Raw genomic sequence first — 18,302 nt, 5'->3', positions numbered from 1 at the left:
TCAGATTAATAGAAATGTGCAGCTGAGTTAAATAATTTAAAAAATGCACAAGATGTGCATGTATCTAGACAGAAAAACGTTACAGACTATTTACAAAACTCAGAAAAACTTTGCAAATATCAGCTGGAATGTGCAGGGAGCAGTGGTGTTACAAAGTCTAACAGCTGCTTTGGGCTGCCATGCAGCAATCTGTCACTGAAGGAGCTCTGCAGTTCAGCAGCAGCTTCTTATTTGGAGTGGGAGACGGTGACGCTATGTAGCCAGAGTCCTACTGTTTCCCACCACCAGCACTGAGTCAAGAGGGCATCCGAGGACAGAGCCTGCTGTGGGCCCCTCCCACACCCCAAGCTCAGACAGGTGGTCAGTCCCACAGGTGAGGTTCAGAAAACCTCACCTGCACACAGAGACCCCACTTTCAGGAATCAACGTTAAATGTTTTCCATGTGTTGCTTGCTTTTCTTCTCTGGAAAACACACCAGCTATGAATCTCAGGCTCTGAAAGGAGTGAAGGGATTACTTACATCCACAAGGGGGCGTCCTGAACTGTCTTACACCAAACACTGAGTGGGAAAGATAATTAAACCTAACCATAGTTATTGTTTTAGCATAATGTAGAAAATATGACATTAGTTACACACAGAAAATGTGCATTTTAACTCTATTTGTGGTTTATGATAGTATAAAAATCTAAAAAAAAATAAGCTCTTTGCTTATATTCTGCATTGTTCAATGAACTGAGAGACTGCTGTGATTTTCCCCTCCATGTATGGGAAGCACTCCTGCCATGACGCTGTGACAGAAAGTTCTTAGGGGGTTAACTGTTGTCTTGCCTGCACATTATCAGTTCAGCTTTACTGCTGGATGTTTAAGTGTGCATATTATTCAAACTGGCAACACATAGCCCTGTGCACATCATCCCCACCCTGGTGGCAGCTTTATTCTGTGGGCCTGCTTAGCAAAGACACAATGCTGGTCAGAGCTGATGGGTAATGGAAGAGAAACCTGGACTGGAGCAGATGCTCACGTTCCATCAACAATGAAACAAAACAATGATGTATGTATCAGTGTTCAGAACTAAAAGACTATAGCTGGACCTACACATTATATTTATGCATGAGCTTCCATCTAACTGAGTCTTTTTGCATGGAAGAATGTGGAAATAATAATAATAATAATAATAATAATAATAATAATAATAANAATAATAATAATAATAATAATAATAATAATAATAATAATAATAATAATAATAATAATAATAATAATAATAATAATAATAAAACTGTCTCTTGATGTGCAAAGCCGAATTCAATTAAACTCAGTTCCGAAGAGAGTTTTTAAAATATCTTAAGTATTATCGCCCATCCCTTTTGGGTTCTTGTTTTGTTTTTAGTTAAGTTGTGGAAGAAAAAATAGGTAGGAGAAACGATCAACACGTCACCCAAACAGCGTGACGTACCGAACAGTTTGGTACCCTGTGACGCCTTCAGGGACCACCGGACAAATCACTGCGGTTCAAACTTTATATCGCTCTCTTGCTGTCATTACTACCACAGAACGTGATTATATATACTTTACATATTCGTCTCGTACCATGGTGATGGATTTTAGTTTAGATTTCAAGTTTTCTTGTCATCACCTGGGACTTTTAGGGCTGTAGTTACTAAATCCTACGTTCGGGAGTACGTTGAACGCATCTCTCGGTCCGAGTTTGTAACCGTTGACCGACGGAAAGAGAAATCAACTTCTCTTATGTTTATCGTTCTTCTGAATCTCGGCGTTTGTTAGCATTTTTGTAGTAACTTGGACGTTTATTTTTGTTTGTCTTTTTTTTGGACAATTCCAAGAAAAGGGCGTCTTTGTTTACACACATCACAACTCAAAGTTGTTTCTCGATTCAGGACTGGACTGATGGCTCGAGCAGAGGTACTGAAGATATATTTTTTCTTAATAGCTGGAAGAGCCGAAACGTAAAACTTTTAAGACGCAGCAGCTCTCCTGAAAGCACGGTTCTCCGCAAAAACCAAAACCAAAAACCGATTCACCTGGTGTGAATTCACCGTTGTACTTCGTTTTCGGATCCATCCAGCGGAACTTTGCAGACGATCCCAGCCGCGAAAGAAAACAGCGACTCCAAAAGCTAACAGTTCTCACCGCAGCCCTTAATAGGGCCATCAAAATAACACAATTTTTAGAAACGTTTTTGTCGTTGTTGTTTTAAAAACAAAAATCATCCACGTACATTTAGAAAAACACAAACTTAAAAGTGAAATTGTCTAATCATTATTTAGCAGAAACAAAGATGAAGTATATGCAGTGTTTGTAGTGAAGATATAAACAACAGACGAATGTTTTAGCCTTTAATGAACACAGTAAGAACTTTAAACGTGCATATTTTTGGAGTTTAGATTCAGCACGTTAAATAGTTATTTATCCATTTATGCGGCTTTGCTGTCATATTTATAGGATGTCTGGAGAAGTTTGAATTTTTCTTTTGCATTGTCTAAAAGTTATATCCACCTGTTTGACCATGATCATCCATCTATCCAATTATCTATCAAATTCCTGCTGCTAGCTCAAAGTGAATTTTGTTTTTATATTTTAAAAATGACCCCTGAGAGATTTTTAAATGTGTGCCTGAAAACGTAAAAAAGATTGAAAGTCAAGACCCTATAACAGCATATTTTCTAAAGCGCTTTACATGACTAGAAGGAAAAATAAAACAATAAAATCACATTGCAGTGACAAAATGCAAGGATAAACAATGTTCCAGTTAATATTAATCAAAGGCATCTCTAAGCTAAATGGATTTAGCCTTAATTTAAGGAACTCTGTGTTTAATCGGTTTTCTAGAAGTGTGTTCCAGATTAGTGAAGTATAAAAGCTGGATGGGTCGTTTATCGTCGTGTTTTGGAAGATGTTTATTTCCTTTGTGGATTCCAATTCATTTCAAGAAGCTAAAATCAACACAAGCTCTACAGGCATAAAAGTGCTGCCTATTGCTTCACATAATCCTGTCTGTGCTTCTTCTCCCAGGAGCTGGAGCGGATCGTGACGTGGCTGACTGAGGAAGGTCTTGCACCTGAGGCCTCCAAAGAGGCTCAGCTGGCTTTCCTGTGGCGTACCTTCCTTCACACACGCAGCTGCCTGGATAGCGTGACCAAGGATCTGGAAACAAAACGCTCGCAACATTTCGCAGAGATGGCAGAGGTAGATTATCACTGCTTAGCTAATCGGCGCTGTCTGGGGCTGTAATGATGAGCAAGGCGATCTTTTTGTCTGCAAGGTACGCAAGTCCTTGGAGCAGATCAAAATCTTCACAGAGCAGAAAGACGTTTTGACTCAGGAGATACAAGATGAGAACGAACAGCTCAGAAAGCAGCTGCTGCACCTCGTTTCACTGCAAGGTGGGACTTTCACTTGCACTTTGTGTAAAAGTTTGAGTAACTATAGGCAGCTGACAAAACCTCTGGCATATTTTCAGTGCTTATTTCTGACTGCAGTATGAGCCACTTTCTGCTTCCTTATCTATTTTCCGTTCTTAATAATTGATTAAATGTAGCACTTTATTGATGTGCTGTCTCTGCTATCAATATCTGTCTTCAGAAGACCGAAGACCGAAGACAGATATTGTCTTCGGTGAAATCATGGGGTTGAAATCATTACATTTCAAACCCAGAAATGTAATGATTATGGGTTAAATTACATCCGCCTCTCCGACTCCTTTCTTCCAGATTCCCAGATAAATGAAGTTGCTAAAATGTTGTACCAGCAGGGCCTCACTGAGCTGGTTCACAGCTCCCCCAGTGAGCAGGTGGCGTATCTCCTGGTGGAGAGGGCTTCCCTGCTTGAGACCAATCAGGATCTTGGCGATGGAGACCCAGAGAGTCGACCGAGGACCAACGCAGAGCCACTGAACCCCGACATATGTGCGGTTGGTGAAAGAATAGAACCAAAACTATTATTTTCGTGGTGTAATTTTTAAAGTCTTCACAGATAAAAACTGTCAAGGTAAAAAAAAAAAAAAAGTGAGATTTATTGGGAGTCGAATGTGTTTTTATCTCAGTCCAGTGTTGAGACTCTAATGAATTCTGCTGCACTGGTTTGCAACCTGAGCGTTATAAACATTTGTCTATGATGCTGATTAAGACCAAGAAGTGAATTCACATCAGTTTTTGAAGACTCTGCATGAGTGACAGGTGCATTTCTGAACCGATTTTAAGGCGCTTTAATTGCTTTTTGAAAGTAATTAGACGATTCAGGTCACCTGAGAAGGATTATTGTAACCATTTTGTGTAAAAACTTAAACTAAATGTTGGATTGAATTTGCTCACTGGAGCATTCATCTTTAGAACATCTCTGTTTTTCTTGAAGCTTTATTTTTGTTTGGTTTTGTTGCATTTTTAATATGATCTAAGCCCCCTTTTTTTTTTCTTACAATTTTATAAAACAGATTTTTTTGTCCAGTTCCTATTTGTTTTTCTTACAGTAAAGTAAAATCTTACAAATTTAGAATTGTAATATTTGTGCATAATTTCTTCTTTACAATATATACTTATCACATACTCTATTTCCTCAATTTATGTATCATTTAGTTGTATTTGCTTAGTAATTATTTTACTGTATCTGCAGTAGCTTGAACATTTTGTTTGCATAATTAAGGTCTTAGCCCCTTTAAAGCACTTTGCATTTGATTGATTGAACAATAGGTTGCAGCGGTTAAGTTAATATGTTTTTCCTTTTTTTTGATTATTATGTAAATAATTTCTGGTATTAATTGTAATTTTGCAGCCCGCCCACAAGAGGTCGCCACGACCTTTACAAAGCTCCTGGAAGAAAATATTTGGACTCCATAAGACTTTGCAGAGCAAGCACACCTTCGTACCTGTATGTATACGAGCTTCTATATGCAGCGCTAAGAAAACGTGTTTAGCTCTCTTACAGATTTTCTGTTTTTGCTTCTGTGTTCCCTTTAAAAATGCGTGAGAAAAAAAAAATCACGTGAAGAAAACTTGTGTAAATACAAAATACAGTTTTAAAATTGTGATTTTAAAATAAGTGGGAAACAAAACTATCCAAACCAAGTCAATTCCATATTAAAAGCTAACAGCTCACTAAAGCTAAAACCAGGATTTGATGAGTGTTTGGGGGATTTTTCACAAAGAGCTCAGTTGGTTTGGATAACTTTCTTTTCTCAGAACATTTGTCCAATATTACAGTTTTTTCAATCACTTTGGTGCATTTGTCAGAACAGAACTGTAATTCTCAAAGCTATTTGCCCAATCTTCATATTATTGTGTCTCTCATGCACATCAAGAAAAGCAGTTTCTCATTTCTTTCAACCAGTTGAAAATGCTTTGATATATCCATGAAAGTGATTATGTACAGTTCTCTACTTTTTCCTACCTTCTCTGTTGCTTTTGTCATGTTGACTAAAATGTGTAGTTATCTCTTGAATCATCTCAACCTAAGCAACATTTAAGCAAAAGTCTTAACATGCAAAGGTGTCATAACATGTTGGGCATATTTCTATACTTCTTCATTAGCCTTTTCTTTCTAAGTCTGTCCTGAGTTGCTCCCAGGTGAATCCTGACGTTCTCCAAATGTGTGAGGCATCTGCTCAGTCAAAGATCAACCAGTTTTCTGAAATGGCTCAAAGTTGCACCTCATGAACCATCAACTGGCAAGTATATAGATTATACTGTATAGCTGGAGCACAAGACGATGTTACGTTTCTGAGAATGAGAAGACGAGGGACTGGACGGGGTCAACAGCCAGAGAGAAGAGGAAGAAGTTTGGAGGCAAAACAGAAGAGGCTGAGGGCATCTGCCACTTTCCTGTTGCTCCAACATCATCAGGCAATGGCTTGTTTTTTCAACATGGAGATAGAAAGTATATGAATACTCACCTGTAATTCCTGCAGCACTTTCCTCAAGGAGATCATCTTATGTTACCGTTTCTACTTTTTTTTTTCCTTTGGGTTCTGTTTTCCTTTCTGTATCACAATGACGATGTTGACATGGTCAACAAATTACAGGAAATGTGAATCTTGTCATGAAACCTTTAGCCATAGTTTCCACCAGAACGTCCCTGTAGAGTAGCCTTATATTTACAGCATGTCTTATCAATTTGAAGGTCTTATTTGCACTCAATGAAACAAGGACTTGTCTTACTGAGGCATCGCCGTGTTCAACGACACGGATATTTAATTTTGAGAAATGAGCTAAGGATTTTGAGAAAGACTTTGGCTTTTGCAGTTAATCTGTGGTGTTCTGTTTGCACAAATTGTTTGGGAAACGTGTTTACCGTTTTGCAAATGTTGAGAATTGTGAGGGTTCTTACATAGACCAGCCAGAGAGACGCTGAATGGAATCCAAAAATAATCTTAATTTATTACAAAAAGTTCAAAGATAGTTAAACAATGAAGAATCGGGCCCAAAACTGAGGTCAACATAACAAACTACAACTCAGGTGGTAACACAAAGAACTCGAGCACAAAACTGACCTAACAAACAAGACATGAGGGGAACTTAAATAGTGGCTGATCAGACCACTGCTGACAGACGAGGGCTAATTAAACATACAAGAACTTAAACAAATACTAATCAATACAATACCAAATCTTTAAATTAAACAAGCATTAGAATGAAACTACCACATAGTAGAAACATTAAAGAAATGGTCAAATTAAATTAAAGAAAATCAAATTTCCTCGTCCCCTGCCAAACAGATGGAACGGCCTGCTGAGGAGGTTTGCCAGCCATATAAGGACGTCAGTTAGCTGGAGCTCTTCTGTGACCCTCCAGCAGCAGCTCCAAAGGAAACTGGCAACTCAAAAAGAAATTAATTTGTTGCATTTAACAAAAATATAAAGAACTGTCAAAGTTAAATAAATGTGTGCACAGCAAATAGTTAACTAAAAAGTCAGGCTAATGAAACTAATTTTTAAAAATAAAAATCTAAACTATTCACTAATTAATATCTAAACTAATGTTAAGGATAAAAAGAAATAAACGATCACCATTCAGGTCTGTGTGACAGTACGGTCAGCTGTCACAAGAATGATTCGAGAAATGCACCAACGCGACTGAGAAAATCTGCAAAATATCTTTACTGATCTTGTATCAGCACTGTCACACTAAGCAGCAGTGTATTCTGCATGCACTAACAAACTGTGGAGCTGCTTTTTCACAAAGCACCAGCATGCATGTCCTGCATGCAGGAGATGCACCAGCATGCATGTCCTGCATGCTGGTGCTTTGAGATCCTTAACGCCACGTTTTGTCTTTTTTTTTTTCAGTGATACTAATCTTGTACACCAGCATCAGATAAACTTTGCATGACCTCAAGTTCAAGCTCCACTCGTGCATATTTCTCCAGATCATATCTCAAGGTGTTGTCTCTGTCTTAGTTTTTTTTTCTTTTTTTTTTTTTTTAATTTTTAGTCAAATTTTTTGTTGTTATTTGCCAACATTTAAGTTGCTTTAGATTTATGGAAACGTGTGTCTTCATCCCCTTCCAGGGCGGGGACACACCTTTGGCTGGTGAACCAAGATGCTTGGAGAAGGAGTGTTCCCGACTGGAGCGGGATGTGGAAGAAGGTTCCCGCAGGCTGGCCATGGCCCACAACGAGATCCGGCATTTGAAAGATGAACTGGAGTCCGCTCACTTTACCCAGAAAACATATGGTAAAACGTATTAGTCAGTCACTGACAGAGTGGTAAAAATGGCCTCTTACAGATTACTAGTGTGTGGTTTTTTTGTAACACCCCCAAATGTTTCGTTTCCAATCAAATCAATTTTAATGTTAGACAAATATATTAAAAAAAGGTCTGTGGGTCTTTTGTGACTTCCTGGATGAGTTGTTGATGCACTCAGAGGATTTTTGGTAAGCCGTATAGTGGCTTTGTCACCTTTCCCAGGCAAAAACCTTTTTACTAGAATTTCTTTAGATTGTTTTTAGATGACGTTAGTTGTCCCAAAATCCGTGTGAATCCATGATTTAACTGGGAAGAAATTACATTTTCACAAAAGCCCAGGTTGGTTTGAGTGGTTTGTTTCCTGAAAAACTACCATTTTGTGTTTAATTAGATTATTGTCTGAAATCAAACTTTAATGTTCTGAAAATCTGTGACAAAAAAAAAAGCACAGAGGAAATCTTAAGATTTCCCATGTTTTCACGGCTCTCTTTGCCACCGTTTTAAGAGGAACCCTGTAAATGTAACATTTCTGCCTTCTGTGTTTCAGAGCCTGAGCTGCAGGCAGCACAGGAGGAGGTGAAGCAGCTTAGGAAGGAAGTAGGAAAACTAAAAGAATATGGTAAGCCATCATTCCCAGTTGTGTTTTAATTAAGTGTTATTTGCACAAAGTTAAACATAAACCAAAAAAAAAACACCACGACATGTACAAAAACTGACCAGCTTGATAACATCAGTCATCTGAAAGAAGCATAATTTGCTCCAGAATTTCCTGGCAGAGACTTGACTCCCTAAATTATTTACCAACGGTGGAATTTCTTATCTTAAAAATCTTCCCATTACTATTGAATGGCCTTTGCTGTACGATTACATCACTCAGCTTTATTTTTAATTGTTTTGGACAGCACAAAGTGTCACAAAGTAACTGTTGCCCTGGATATAGGCCTTGCATTTTAATAAAAAGGTTATATAAAAGTAAGACCAGCGCAAGTTCGGCTTACAAGCAGACAAAACCCATTTCATTTAAATCGATGCCTTAAATCAGGGGTCCCCAAACTACGGCCCTCCTCATACCAGAGAGCATTCAGTGTTTTTTTTCATATATTGTATTTTCTGGTTTATATGTGGATTTTTCTTCACCCACCAGGGGCGCTCTTGAGCAGATGTGAAACTAACTTTCCCTCAATAGAATATATACTAGTCAGTCCCAGTCACCGTTTCACTCACGGTTTTTCCATTTGCATTCTGGGTAAAAATCTATCTAAAAGCGCGAATGTAACTAAGACCGGCCCCCGACCAGAGAAAGGAACAGCTATGTGGCCCTCGCAGGAAAAAGTTTGGGGACCCCTGCCTTAAATGATAACACATCTAAAAATCTGAAGCATATAAAAGTTTGTGCACACATAGGGCTGTGGTTATTCATGTAGTTACACCTTTTTCTACCACGTTTTCTTTCACTAAACTTTCCAGTGATATTTTTGAATACAGCCAGCTTCTTTACCTCTTACCTTATAGAAAGTGTTTTCCTGCTAGAAAACCAACAGAGAGCGAAACTGGCAGTTGAAAACTGACAGAGAAGTACGATTTCTGACCAGATTCAGGTGGCTGATTACAAACCGCGTGCATCTATGAGGGACCACAAACAGGCAAACTGAGGGAAGGAGACTAACACGGCGGAGCTGAGTCAAGACTCAGCGGGATAAAATAATAAGACTGATTAATGATCCAACTGCATAAAGATCAGAACATAAGATGACAAAAATACAGAGGAATTAACTGAGTACAGTAATATGGATGTAAACAAACCACAGAGAATTGATCGAAAATACAAACGGAAAACTAAAACTCAGATTACCCAGGGTCGTGACAAACTCAACAGACATAACTGCTTAAAAGTCTAATTAAACTAAATCCTATGTGTCTCAGATTTTTAATAACGTAACTGAGAAAAATGTACTTTTATGATTTTCTACTGTATTGATATGAAGCTGTATTATATTTAAAATGTCTTCTGAGTGTATGGGACATTATCAAAACCAACTACTGCTCTACTAAAAATGAAACAACATAGTTTGTGAATATTTATCACCAGTAATCAGATGAGTCAATAACTTAAAATTTCTTGTTTTATATAAAGAAATGGTTGAGCTGCGGAAGGCCAAAGAGCTTAATGACCGTCTGGATGTTGAGATCAGAGCCTTGAGAAACAGAGTCCGCTCTCTGGACGCAGAGAAAAAGTCTCTGGAGAAGACGGTAAGAAACTTTCTGACACAAAATAGTCTGCATGAAGGGCAGGTATGAACCATCCAAACCAAACTGGTGTCCTGTATGTTGGAGATAAGAGAAGAACTGGAGATTCTTCTCGTCTGGAGAGTACACACAATCACAACGTGCGCTTTAATTTACTGATCCACATTGGATCAAAATGGGTTCAAATGAGTGTCCCCATTGATATTTGGATCAAGGTCAATAAAAATTAGCAGACAAACTGCAGTTTTGGAGCAGTCATCAATGTTCACGTTTAATTCTGACAGAATTGGAAGAGTTCATTTAAATATCTTGGTTTTCTTGCAGAGACCTGCCTTTTAAATACAGTCTATACATTTTCAAATGGGTTTTGGTTGAAATAATATTGACATGCTTTATCTATTTGAAAAAAAAAACTACCTTAATCGGAAAAGGAAATTTAAAAGAAAAAAAAAATAAAATTAAAAAAGCCGTTTAAAAAAAACAAGGCAAAACCAACTTTGCAAAGAAAACAAGCCTTGCCGCTTTTTTTTCCAAACAAACCATTAAATTGTCATGTAGAAGTGAAGAAACAGAAACCACTCTGGTTTTCTAGACATTTCAGTAAATGTTTGATCGTCCTTCTGACTGTAAGAAGACTGCAGTGCAGGGAAATAGTAAATCACAGTATTTGTCGTCATCCTTGAAAAACATCCTGCTTTAATTTATTAATCCTGTTTTAAAGAATACATTTGGTTTGTGAATGGACTTTAGCATGAAGAGATGAATTTTCATCCTTGAATCATAATTTATAAACTGCTGCAGCCAAATTTTACACAAGATTTATAAACACCAGCTGTTCAAAATTAAAGAAACACAAATTAAGTCACAAACAGCTTTTATAAATTCATCTGAAAACGATAAACTCAGATTTTTCTGACTCTTTTCTTTCTTTATCAATCAATCATCATCCTCTGTGAACTTCATACCAAAGTTTCCAACCAAGCAGCATTGCACTGATGATTGCTGGACTAAATCTAGAGCTGAAACTGCCAGAATATGATTTCTTAATTAAATATTAGAAAGTGTATTTTGAACTTAATTTCTGCAGTTATTGTATTAGAAAGATTGAGATACTGTCTGAATGGGAAACTCTATGGTTTCAAAAAAAAGGTGGGAATGTGTTCAAAATTAAAAGACCAGTAGTGTGAACCCGGATGATGTATATCTTTCAGTTTATGTATAAATTAGTTACTTTTCTCAAATAATTTCTGTAATTTATGTACATGCCTTCTGTATTTTGTTTTCTGTATCTGTTCTGTCCATGTTTTGCCCTGTTATTGTTTTTTTCCTCTTTTTTACTGTATAAAATTTCAAACCATGTAATAACATAATATTTAAAAAAAAAGTGTATTTTGGTAGGATTGTGTGAAGCAGCAATTTCCAACTTGACTTTTAAAACGTTGCACATCAGTGTGAAAGTCAGTTTGATCCTGAGCTTCGGTCTAACGGCTAAATCAAACGGCACATTTGAATGTTTTGATTTAAAAAATACTGCCAGTTGTTACTAGTTGAAGAAGTGCGAACGAGTTGCATGTGAGCGGTGCCGAATCTGTTTGTTTTAGATGGCGTGTCAGCAGGAGGACGCTGAGCGGCTGGAATCAGCCCTGAAGGGGCAGCAGATGTTATTAACGATAGACGTACAAGTTGACCAGGACAGAGGAGAAGATAAAGTAAGTCTCTTCACTTGAACTGGAAATGCAGAACATGATCCAGTACATCCAGAGCCTTTCATTGGCTGATTCAGATGTGCATTACTGAGACTTTAACATAGTTTTGATTCGCCTGAGCTGCGTTTTTCTGGAGTTGTTTCAGCCAGAAACTGTTTGGAAGCTTCATTATGCAGTTTAGGAGAATAAATTATGTTGGAACGTTTCAAAGCTCTGCGTCTTAACCCATAAACCAGGACTGCGGTGAAATATCTGATAACTTTTGTTGAATAAACCAGCTGGTTGCAGCCAGCTTCAGAAACGATGAAAAGATGCAAACAAAGGAGAGAAAATCACCCGTTCATCATTCTGACGGACCGATAAAATCCGGAGTTGTCTTTTTGGACCAGTCCAACAAGTTGCTCAACGCACCACAGTTGTTGGTTTGGGCTAACAGGAGTGTAACAGAAACAGAGGGACTGTAGGGTTGGTCTAATAATGTATTAAAAAAAACAAAAACAGCATTAATTTAAGTATCTGATGTATTGGTGCTGTGTGGGAGACGGGAACTACAATTTCTCTGAGGGAAAGTCCCAAAGAGATAGATTCTATCTATCGATCTGTTTTCAAAGCCGTTCAAGATGCCCGTGTTGATTTCTTCTTTCTAGAGACAGAAAGAGGAAATGGTTTTAGACTCACAGATGTATTGGTGAGTGAAATGGTTTCACACAGAAATGAAACAATTTCACTCTATGAAATGGTTTCACAGAGTCTAAAACCATTTCATTTCATGGTAAAATGCACAATAGATGCACATACAGCCAAAATAACTGGTTTCAGTTCTTAACTGACCACCAGCAGTAAATGTGAATGTAAATGTTGGTAAATGTGAAACATTTCAGGCCCGCGACCTTGTCAGAGCAGTTTGTAAATGTTAAATTTTATGTGACGTCATCTTAACGACTAACTACACGGTGGTAAGACTGAATGCATCTTGAATAAGAAAATGTTGGCATGATTTCAGTTGGTAACAAACAGAAAAACGCATTAATTTGATGGTCCGGTTGAGGTGTTTTCTTTTGAAACAATCTGTTGCATCTCCATGGAAACATGATTCGAAATATTCACCTAACGAACTGACAGAGATCTGCTGTGGTTTTTCCTGCAGATGCCAGGAGCTGACCTGACGACGGGTGATAAATCACACGTAATTTTGCAGGAACACTCAACTGCACAGACACAACAAGCCATGGAGAAGAAGGAGGGAGGTGTAAGTAGACACAGCCACCAGTGAGAGACGGACATTTGAATCTGCTTCTTCATGCAGAAAAATATTTGCTGTTTCTGAAATCGTCTTTATTTGAAATAACGGTGAATGTTTCAGTGCTTGATGCTCTTATCTGTGTACCTTCTTGAATTGTTTTGAAAACTTTTACTTCCCCTTACAAATTGAAAACCACAGAAATGTTTAACGCCCATGCCAGGCGTTGCTTTGCCGCTGCTGATCTGTGTGATGCTGTTGTCGTAGGTCGAATCTCTGCAGGAGGTAGTGAAGCAGTTGGAGTTGGCCGTCAGGAACCTACAGGGTTCTTACACGTTTCCCACAGACCAAGCTAGTGATTTAATGAATGTATGTCCAGGCAGAAACGCCGTTAGAGATAAGGCTTACTTCTGGCTTTCAGCTTGTGCAGCTCATTGGAAACAGTCTTTTCCTCTTGCAGATTTCTTCTGTTCTGACTTTTTGTCTCAGGTTTCATAGCATCATGCAGAATGTGATTTCAAACGAACGTGAGTAAACAATCTTCCAACTGGTATCGGCATCATTAACTGCTACTCGTTTGAAGAATGCATCAGAATTGTTTTAATTCAACCACGTTGGAGTGTTTTCACCCAAAATTGGCTTGTTGATTCATTGGCCGTCAACAACAGGCTGAGCCAATCAAAAACTGAGCTTTAGCTTTTTTTACTGTCATGATTAATAACAATGCTTGGCTGAACCACATGGGAAAAAGTACCAACATCAAATCTAATGGTGCACAGAAACTCCTGCCATTTTAGCAAAGCTTTTAGTTTTTCCCAATGTGACTCCAAATGCAGCGGTGATTTATTTATTCAAACTTTTAACAGAATAGCAGAATCCTGTGTTCAGAAAATACATTTATTTAAATGATAGCCACAGTGGTTGGCTTTATTAAAGATATTAAAACCTACTTTAGTGTTTTTTATCCTAACAAAGCAATGTATTAAGTCAACGCTTATTGTTAATTGACAAGATGGGCAGTTATTGTTTTTGTTTGGTTTAAATGTCTTTTTTCCCCCTCTATAAATGTAATATAAAGAGAGGCAAAAAAAGAACAAGATTAAATCTGGAAGGGGCAAATACTGTTTTTGCAGCTCTTTATGTTGCTCTGTTGCCATCTTTTTTTTTTATTATAAACACTGCAAATATTTTTGAGACCAAGTCCAAAACTGTTGCTCCATGACTAGATTCTTATCTATTTATTAATTTTTTCAGTTCATGACAACCGACGAAACTCCGGTCGATGAGACCTGCAAGGAGGAGCAAGAAGTCCTCGGTTTTCAAACAAGCTGCCCCGAGGAGAAGCAGCCAGACGTGAGCGAGCGAGCGAGCGGGGAAATTCAAAACAAACAAACATCATGTGGTATCTATTCACATGCAGCTTCTTCTTGTCCCTGCAGGACGAGTGTCTTCAGGTTTTACAGAATTACCAAAGCAACATTAACGACTTTCTAACCGTCAGAGACAAATGCTCACAGCTGGAGCAGTCCAGCAGGACAGAAGAGTTTCCCTCACAGGACAGCTCCACACTCGAGGTAACCCACGTCACCCGGCCGGTTCAGGTTTTACTCTGTTTTGTTATTCAGGACGCGCAACAAGCGACCCAGCTGAGCACTCAGGAAAGATACCGACAGCATCTCTTCCTGTGTTTGTTTTGCGATGCAGGAGTGTTCTGAATGTCCCGAAGGAAGGCAGGCTCTGATGTTTGATGATGACGAGCGAGAGACTTATAAGGAGCAGATCTGTAAAGCCCTTAACTGTATTGATGAGGAGCGAAGGTAACGCGCCCGAATTAGTGATTTGTCTATGGATCTGCTTTTTCAGAAAAGTTGGGAAGTTTCTTTTAATTGTGCCACAAAAAAACAGAAATTTATAATCAGGTTCTTTGACTCAGTTGCTATAAAATCTACTGTTAATAAAATGTAAACAAGTATTTTGGACTGGAGTTTCTGCATCGCTGAAGCCACATGGGCAAAAAGTCCTTTTAGTGTGAAATTCATTTTGAATGAACGTCTCAGCCATTTTTAAAGGTTGGTGTGATTAGAACGCATCTGTTTTTACATCACACCTGTTTCTGGTGTCCATCATGTCTAGTAAATACCACAATATGAAGGAGAGATTATTGGAAAAACTGTCTCGAGCCAAACAGAAACTGGATGAAGAAACAATGTGGCGGGACAAGAAGATCAACAATTTGGAGAGGGAGTTGTCCCTGTGCTACCACTCACTGAAAAAGGTGAGGCTGCAGATCTGTCGCTGCTTATGAAACGTGCATTAGTGAAGGATTTTTGGCTAGCACTGATTATTTGGTACACGGATGTCCAAACTTTTTGTAACGTGAGCCAAAACTGTCGAGTCAAAAACACCCGCAGGCCCCCCAAAAATTATATGTTTAATAAAAACTCACACCGTCACTTTTTTAAAATCTATTCAATAATGTAAAGGTTGAATTAAACAAATAAATTGGATGTATTTTTTGTTGGAAAGTGATGCGTAAACTATTGTAGGGCTAAAACTCGTAGGAGGTATAGAAATATTTATCAGGCGCCTCGTGAAAGAAATAATAAAGTGAATCAGTCAACAATTCAAACTCTGTCTTTGGAACTGGATGGATCTTGTTCTTGCAAAGATTACAAATAATGTGGTTATTTAAAGATGAATACTATAAGGAGATTTTAACATGATTTCAGTTTGTAATAATTAAATATGAAGTTTCCATCTACATCAGCCACCTGTGATGACGGTGTTGCTCTCGAATGTCAGCCAGCGGGCCGCACAGAATCAGTCTAGGGAGCATAAATGGCCCTCGGCCCACACTTTGAACACCCCCGATTTAGTATTTTTAACCCTGTTTTTTCTAAAAGGTCTTTCCATAAGCACCCGGTGAACTGGAGCAGTGACTTAACTAAACCTTCGTGAGGATAAAAGTTTTTTTTTTTCATGCTCTCATCTGCTTTTGTCTTTCTAATGTGATTTCTGAATCCTCTTCCAGTGAAAAATAACTCATTTTGAAGGCAGTTGTGCATCAATGAGTCGCCTTCCTGTATCGACCGCATTGTCTGAGTCATATTCCTCTTGTAAAGACGAGGATGCTGAACTTTATCGTTTTTGTTCCAGGAGAAAGAAGTCGTTGAGTGCATAAGAGTGGAAAACGAGCGGCTGCTTAGCGAGAGGAGGAAGCTGTTACAGCAGCTCAGTGAGGAGGACGACAACATGAAAAACATCAAATTAACAGCCTGTGTGTCCCAAAACAGGTGCCGAGCCATCCACTAAAATTCAACGTTATGTTTTAAGTTGTGATCAGAGGACATCACCTGAAGCAGAGCTAGATAATGCTCATTCATAAGATGTGACAGTGTCACGCGTTTACTTTCTGGCTTTGATTTTCAGTGGTATAAAGAAGAATAATTAAGAAATTATGTAGTTTCTAAGGTTGTGATTAGGAAATGCATCACATTTACGTGAGGATTTTAAATTTACACTGCCAGCCGTTGTTTGCGACGGGTTCTTCCGGCCCAGAAGTCTTGTTCTGATGTGTGTTTGTTTCCGTCTGAAGGGTGCAGTATTTAGAGACGGAGAACAAGAATCTGGGGAACAAAGTTCTGCAGATGTCCAACCAGATTTCCACTCTGGAACGCAAGTTGCAGAACATGCAGTTTATGCATTTTACTGAGGTAAGTGTCACTGTTAAAAATCCACAACTCCATAAAAAACCCAGTTTAGAACAATATTAGTAAGACGGGGTTTTTTCAACATTAATTTAAGAACTTAAGAAGCCTAATTTATGCGACATAGACCATTACACATTATGTAGCACATTATATTTAACAAGTCAAACTTAAATGTGTTTTATTATTAAAATACATTGAAATAAAAATGTTCTGCAGGTCTTAATAGATGCATTAAAGAAAAACTGTGCTAGAATCGCAGAATGAAAAGTTTAACGGAGGTGAAACTGTTGAACAGATAAACAGAGATGAACTTAAACCTTCAATTAGCCTCAAGTCAAAACCAATCATTCAACTACAGAGTGAAAGTAAACTCAAGCATGCATTTTTTTAGTTTCTTTTAGTATCAAAGTGGCTGAGAGGTTGAAAATTAGTTTAAAACTAATTTATATTGCAAAACTGCTGCTTTTTTTTTTTTTTTTAGGACAAATTCTTGTCAAACATGCCGACTGATTCTGTTCAGTGAAAGCCACAAAAGCTAATTAGTTTTTATAGGGATTGTCTAAACTAATCTGAATTTTCCAGAGTAAAAAGTTATTTTATCTCATAGTAAGTATGATGTAGATATAAAAAGTGAATAATATCTAATGTTTTATGAATTATGCAATACATGAAAATAAATAAGGAATATACTAACCTTTGACTTTTAACCAATCATTTTTCCTTTCATTGACATTTGAAGCTGCGATGCGGTTTTACGCAGCATGAAGTTTCGTTTTCTCTGTTTTTTTTTCTTCTTTTCTTTAGCTCAGTTCTGTGCTGTGGATTCTGATAAGATTTGTTCCAGATAACCAGAAGTGCTAGACTGTGTTTTTGTTTGGCTACTGTTATGCTTGCTCCGCTTACCGGCATAAAATATTTATCCAAAGTGTCACAAATTACGCCGTTGGTCAAAAGAGTAATTAATAACAAACCTCATGTTTTGGTTTGACTTTGTTAGGAACTTCAGAAAATGTCGACTCTCCCACAGAAACTTTCTCCCGTCTCGGTTCAGACAGCGAGGTGAGGCTGACTCCGAGTCCGAACTAGCTGGTCAAACGTCTGATTGGTAGAATAAATGTGATGTTTGTGTGCTTCCTGTTTTTAAAGGATGATGCTGTCTGAGATTCAGGACCTTTCGGAGGCTCCTCCAGAGTGCGACGCCAAGCGGTCGGATCTGATTTTCTCCCCTGACATTGCAGCTTCTGTGGCCTTGAATCGAACCACGGAGCTCGGCTACCTCAACCTGACTTCACTGCAGAGTCTCTCAGACAAGTCAAGTCCAGATTCTGGTCTCGTTGCCTCTGAAAATACAGCTCCCTGAGCTTTTCTATCTAAAATATGATAAAACTGCGCTGAAACTATTGTGTTTGCCTTGTAATTTAAAGTGATTTGTCCTGTGTTTTCCCACCACAGTTTGTGAGGAGCGGTCATAGTGAAATCATTTGGACTTTATTTTTGCTTAGGCTCATACGACTCAGTTTGTATGAGGTGAAAAACTTACCATCAGATAGATGTGTTACAGCAGGAAAAGCAAAATTTCCACTGGGGTCGTTTTGGTTAAAGCCACAAGCAAAAACAACAAGAACAAAAACTAAATGAGCTCCACTGTGGTTGTGACCTCTTTTTCTCTGAGCACTTCCTGCACTATGTTATGTATGCT

The 18,302-nt window shown here is 38.2% G+C and overlaps 1 protein-coding gene across 1 annotated transcript; it reads left to right on the top strand.

Moving 5' to 3' along the window:
• Nucleotides 1-1,744: 1,744 nt before the first annotated feature.
• Nucleotides 1,745-18,004, top strand: LOC103136610 (coiled-coil domain-containing protein 30). The gene is made up of 19 exons (XM_007549932.2): nt 1,745-1,926; nt 3,037-3,210; nt 3,287-3,407; nt 3,735-3,934; nt 4,792-4,887; nt 7,523-7,688; nt 8,248-8,319; nt 9,835-9,950; nt 11,549-11,656; nt 12,801-12,902; nt 13,161-13,262; nt 14,148-14,246; nt 14,333-14,467; nt 14,598-14,710; nt 15,027-15,168; nt 16,050-16,186; nt 16,489-16,606; nt 17,601-17,662; nt 17,750-18,004. The coding sequence occupies exons 1-19, from the start codon at nt 1,912-1,914 to the stop codon at nt 17,961-17,963; spliced, it is 2,292 nt and encodes a 763-aa protein (XP_007549994.1). The 5' UTR covers nt 1,745-1,911; the 3' UTR covers nt 17,964-18,004.
• Nucleotides 18,005-18,302: the final 298 nt, after the last annotated feature.

This window comes from Poecilia formosa, unplaced genomic scaffold (genome assembly GCF_000485575.1).
Source record: "Poecilia formosa unplaced genomic scaffold, Poecilia_formosa-5.1.2 Scaffold2, whole genome shotgun sequence".
Taxonomy (NCBI): domain Eukaryota; kingdom Metazoa; phylum Chordata; class Actinopteri; order Cyprinodontiformes; family Poeciliidae; genus Poecilia; species Poecilia formosa.
This window is presented reverse-complemented; position numbering and strand designations above follow the sequence as displayed.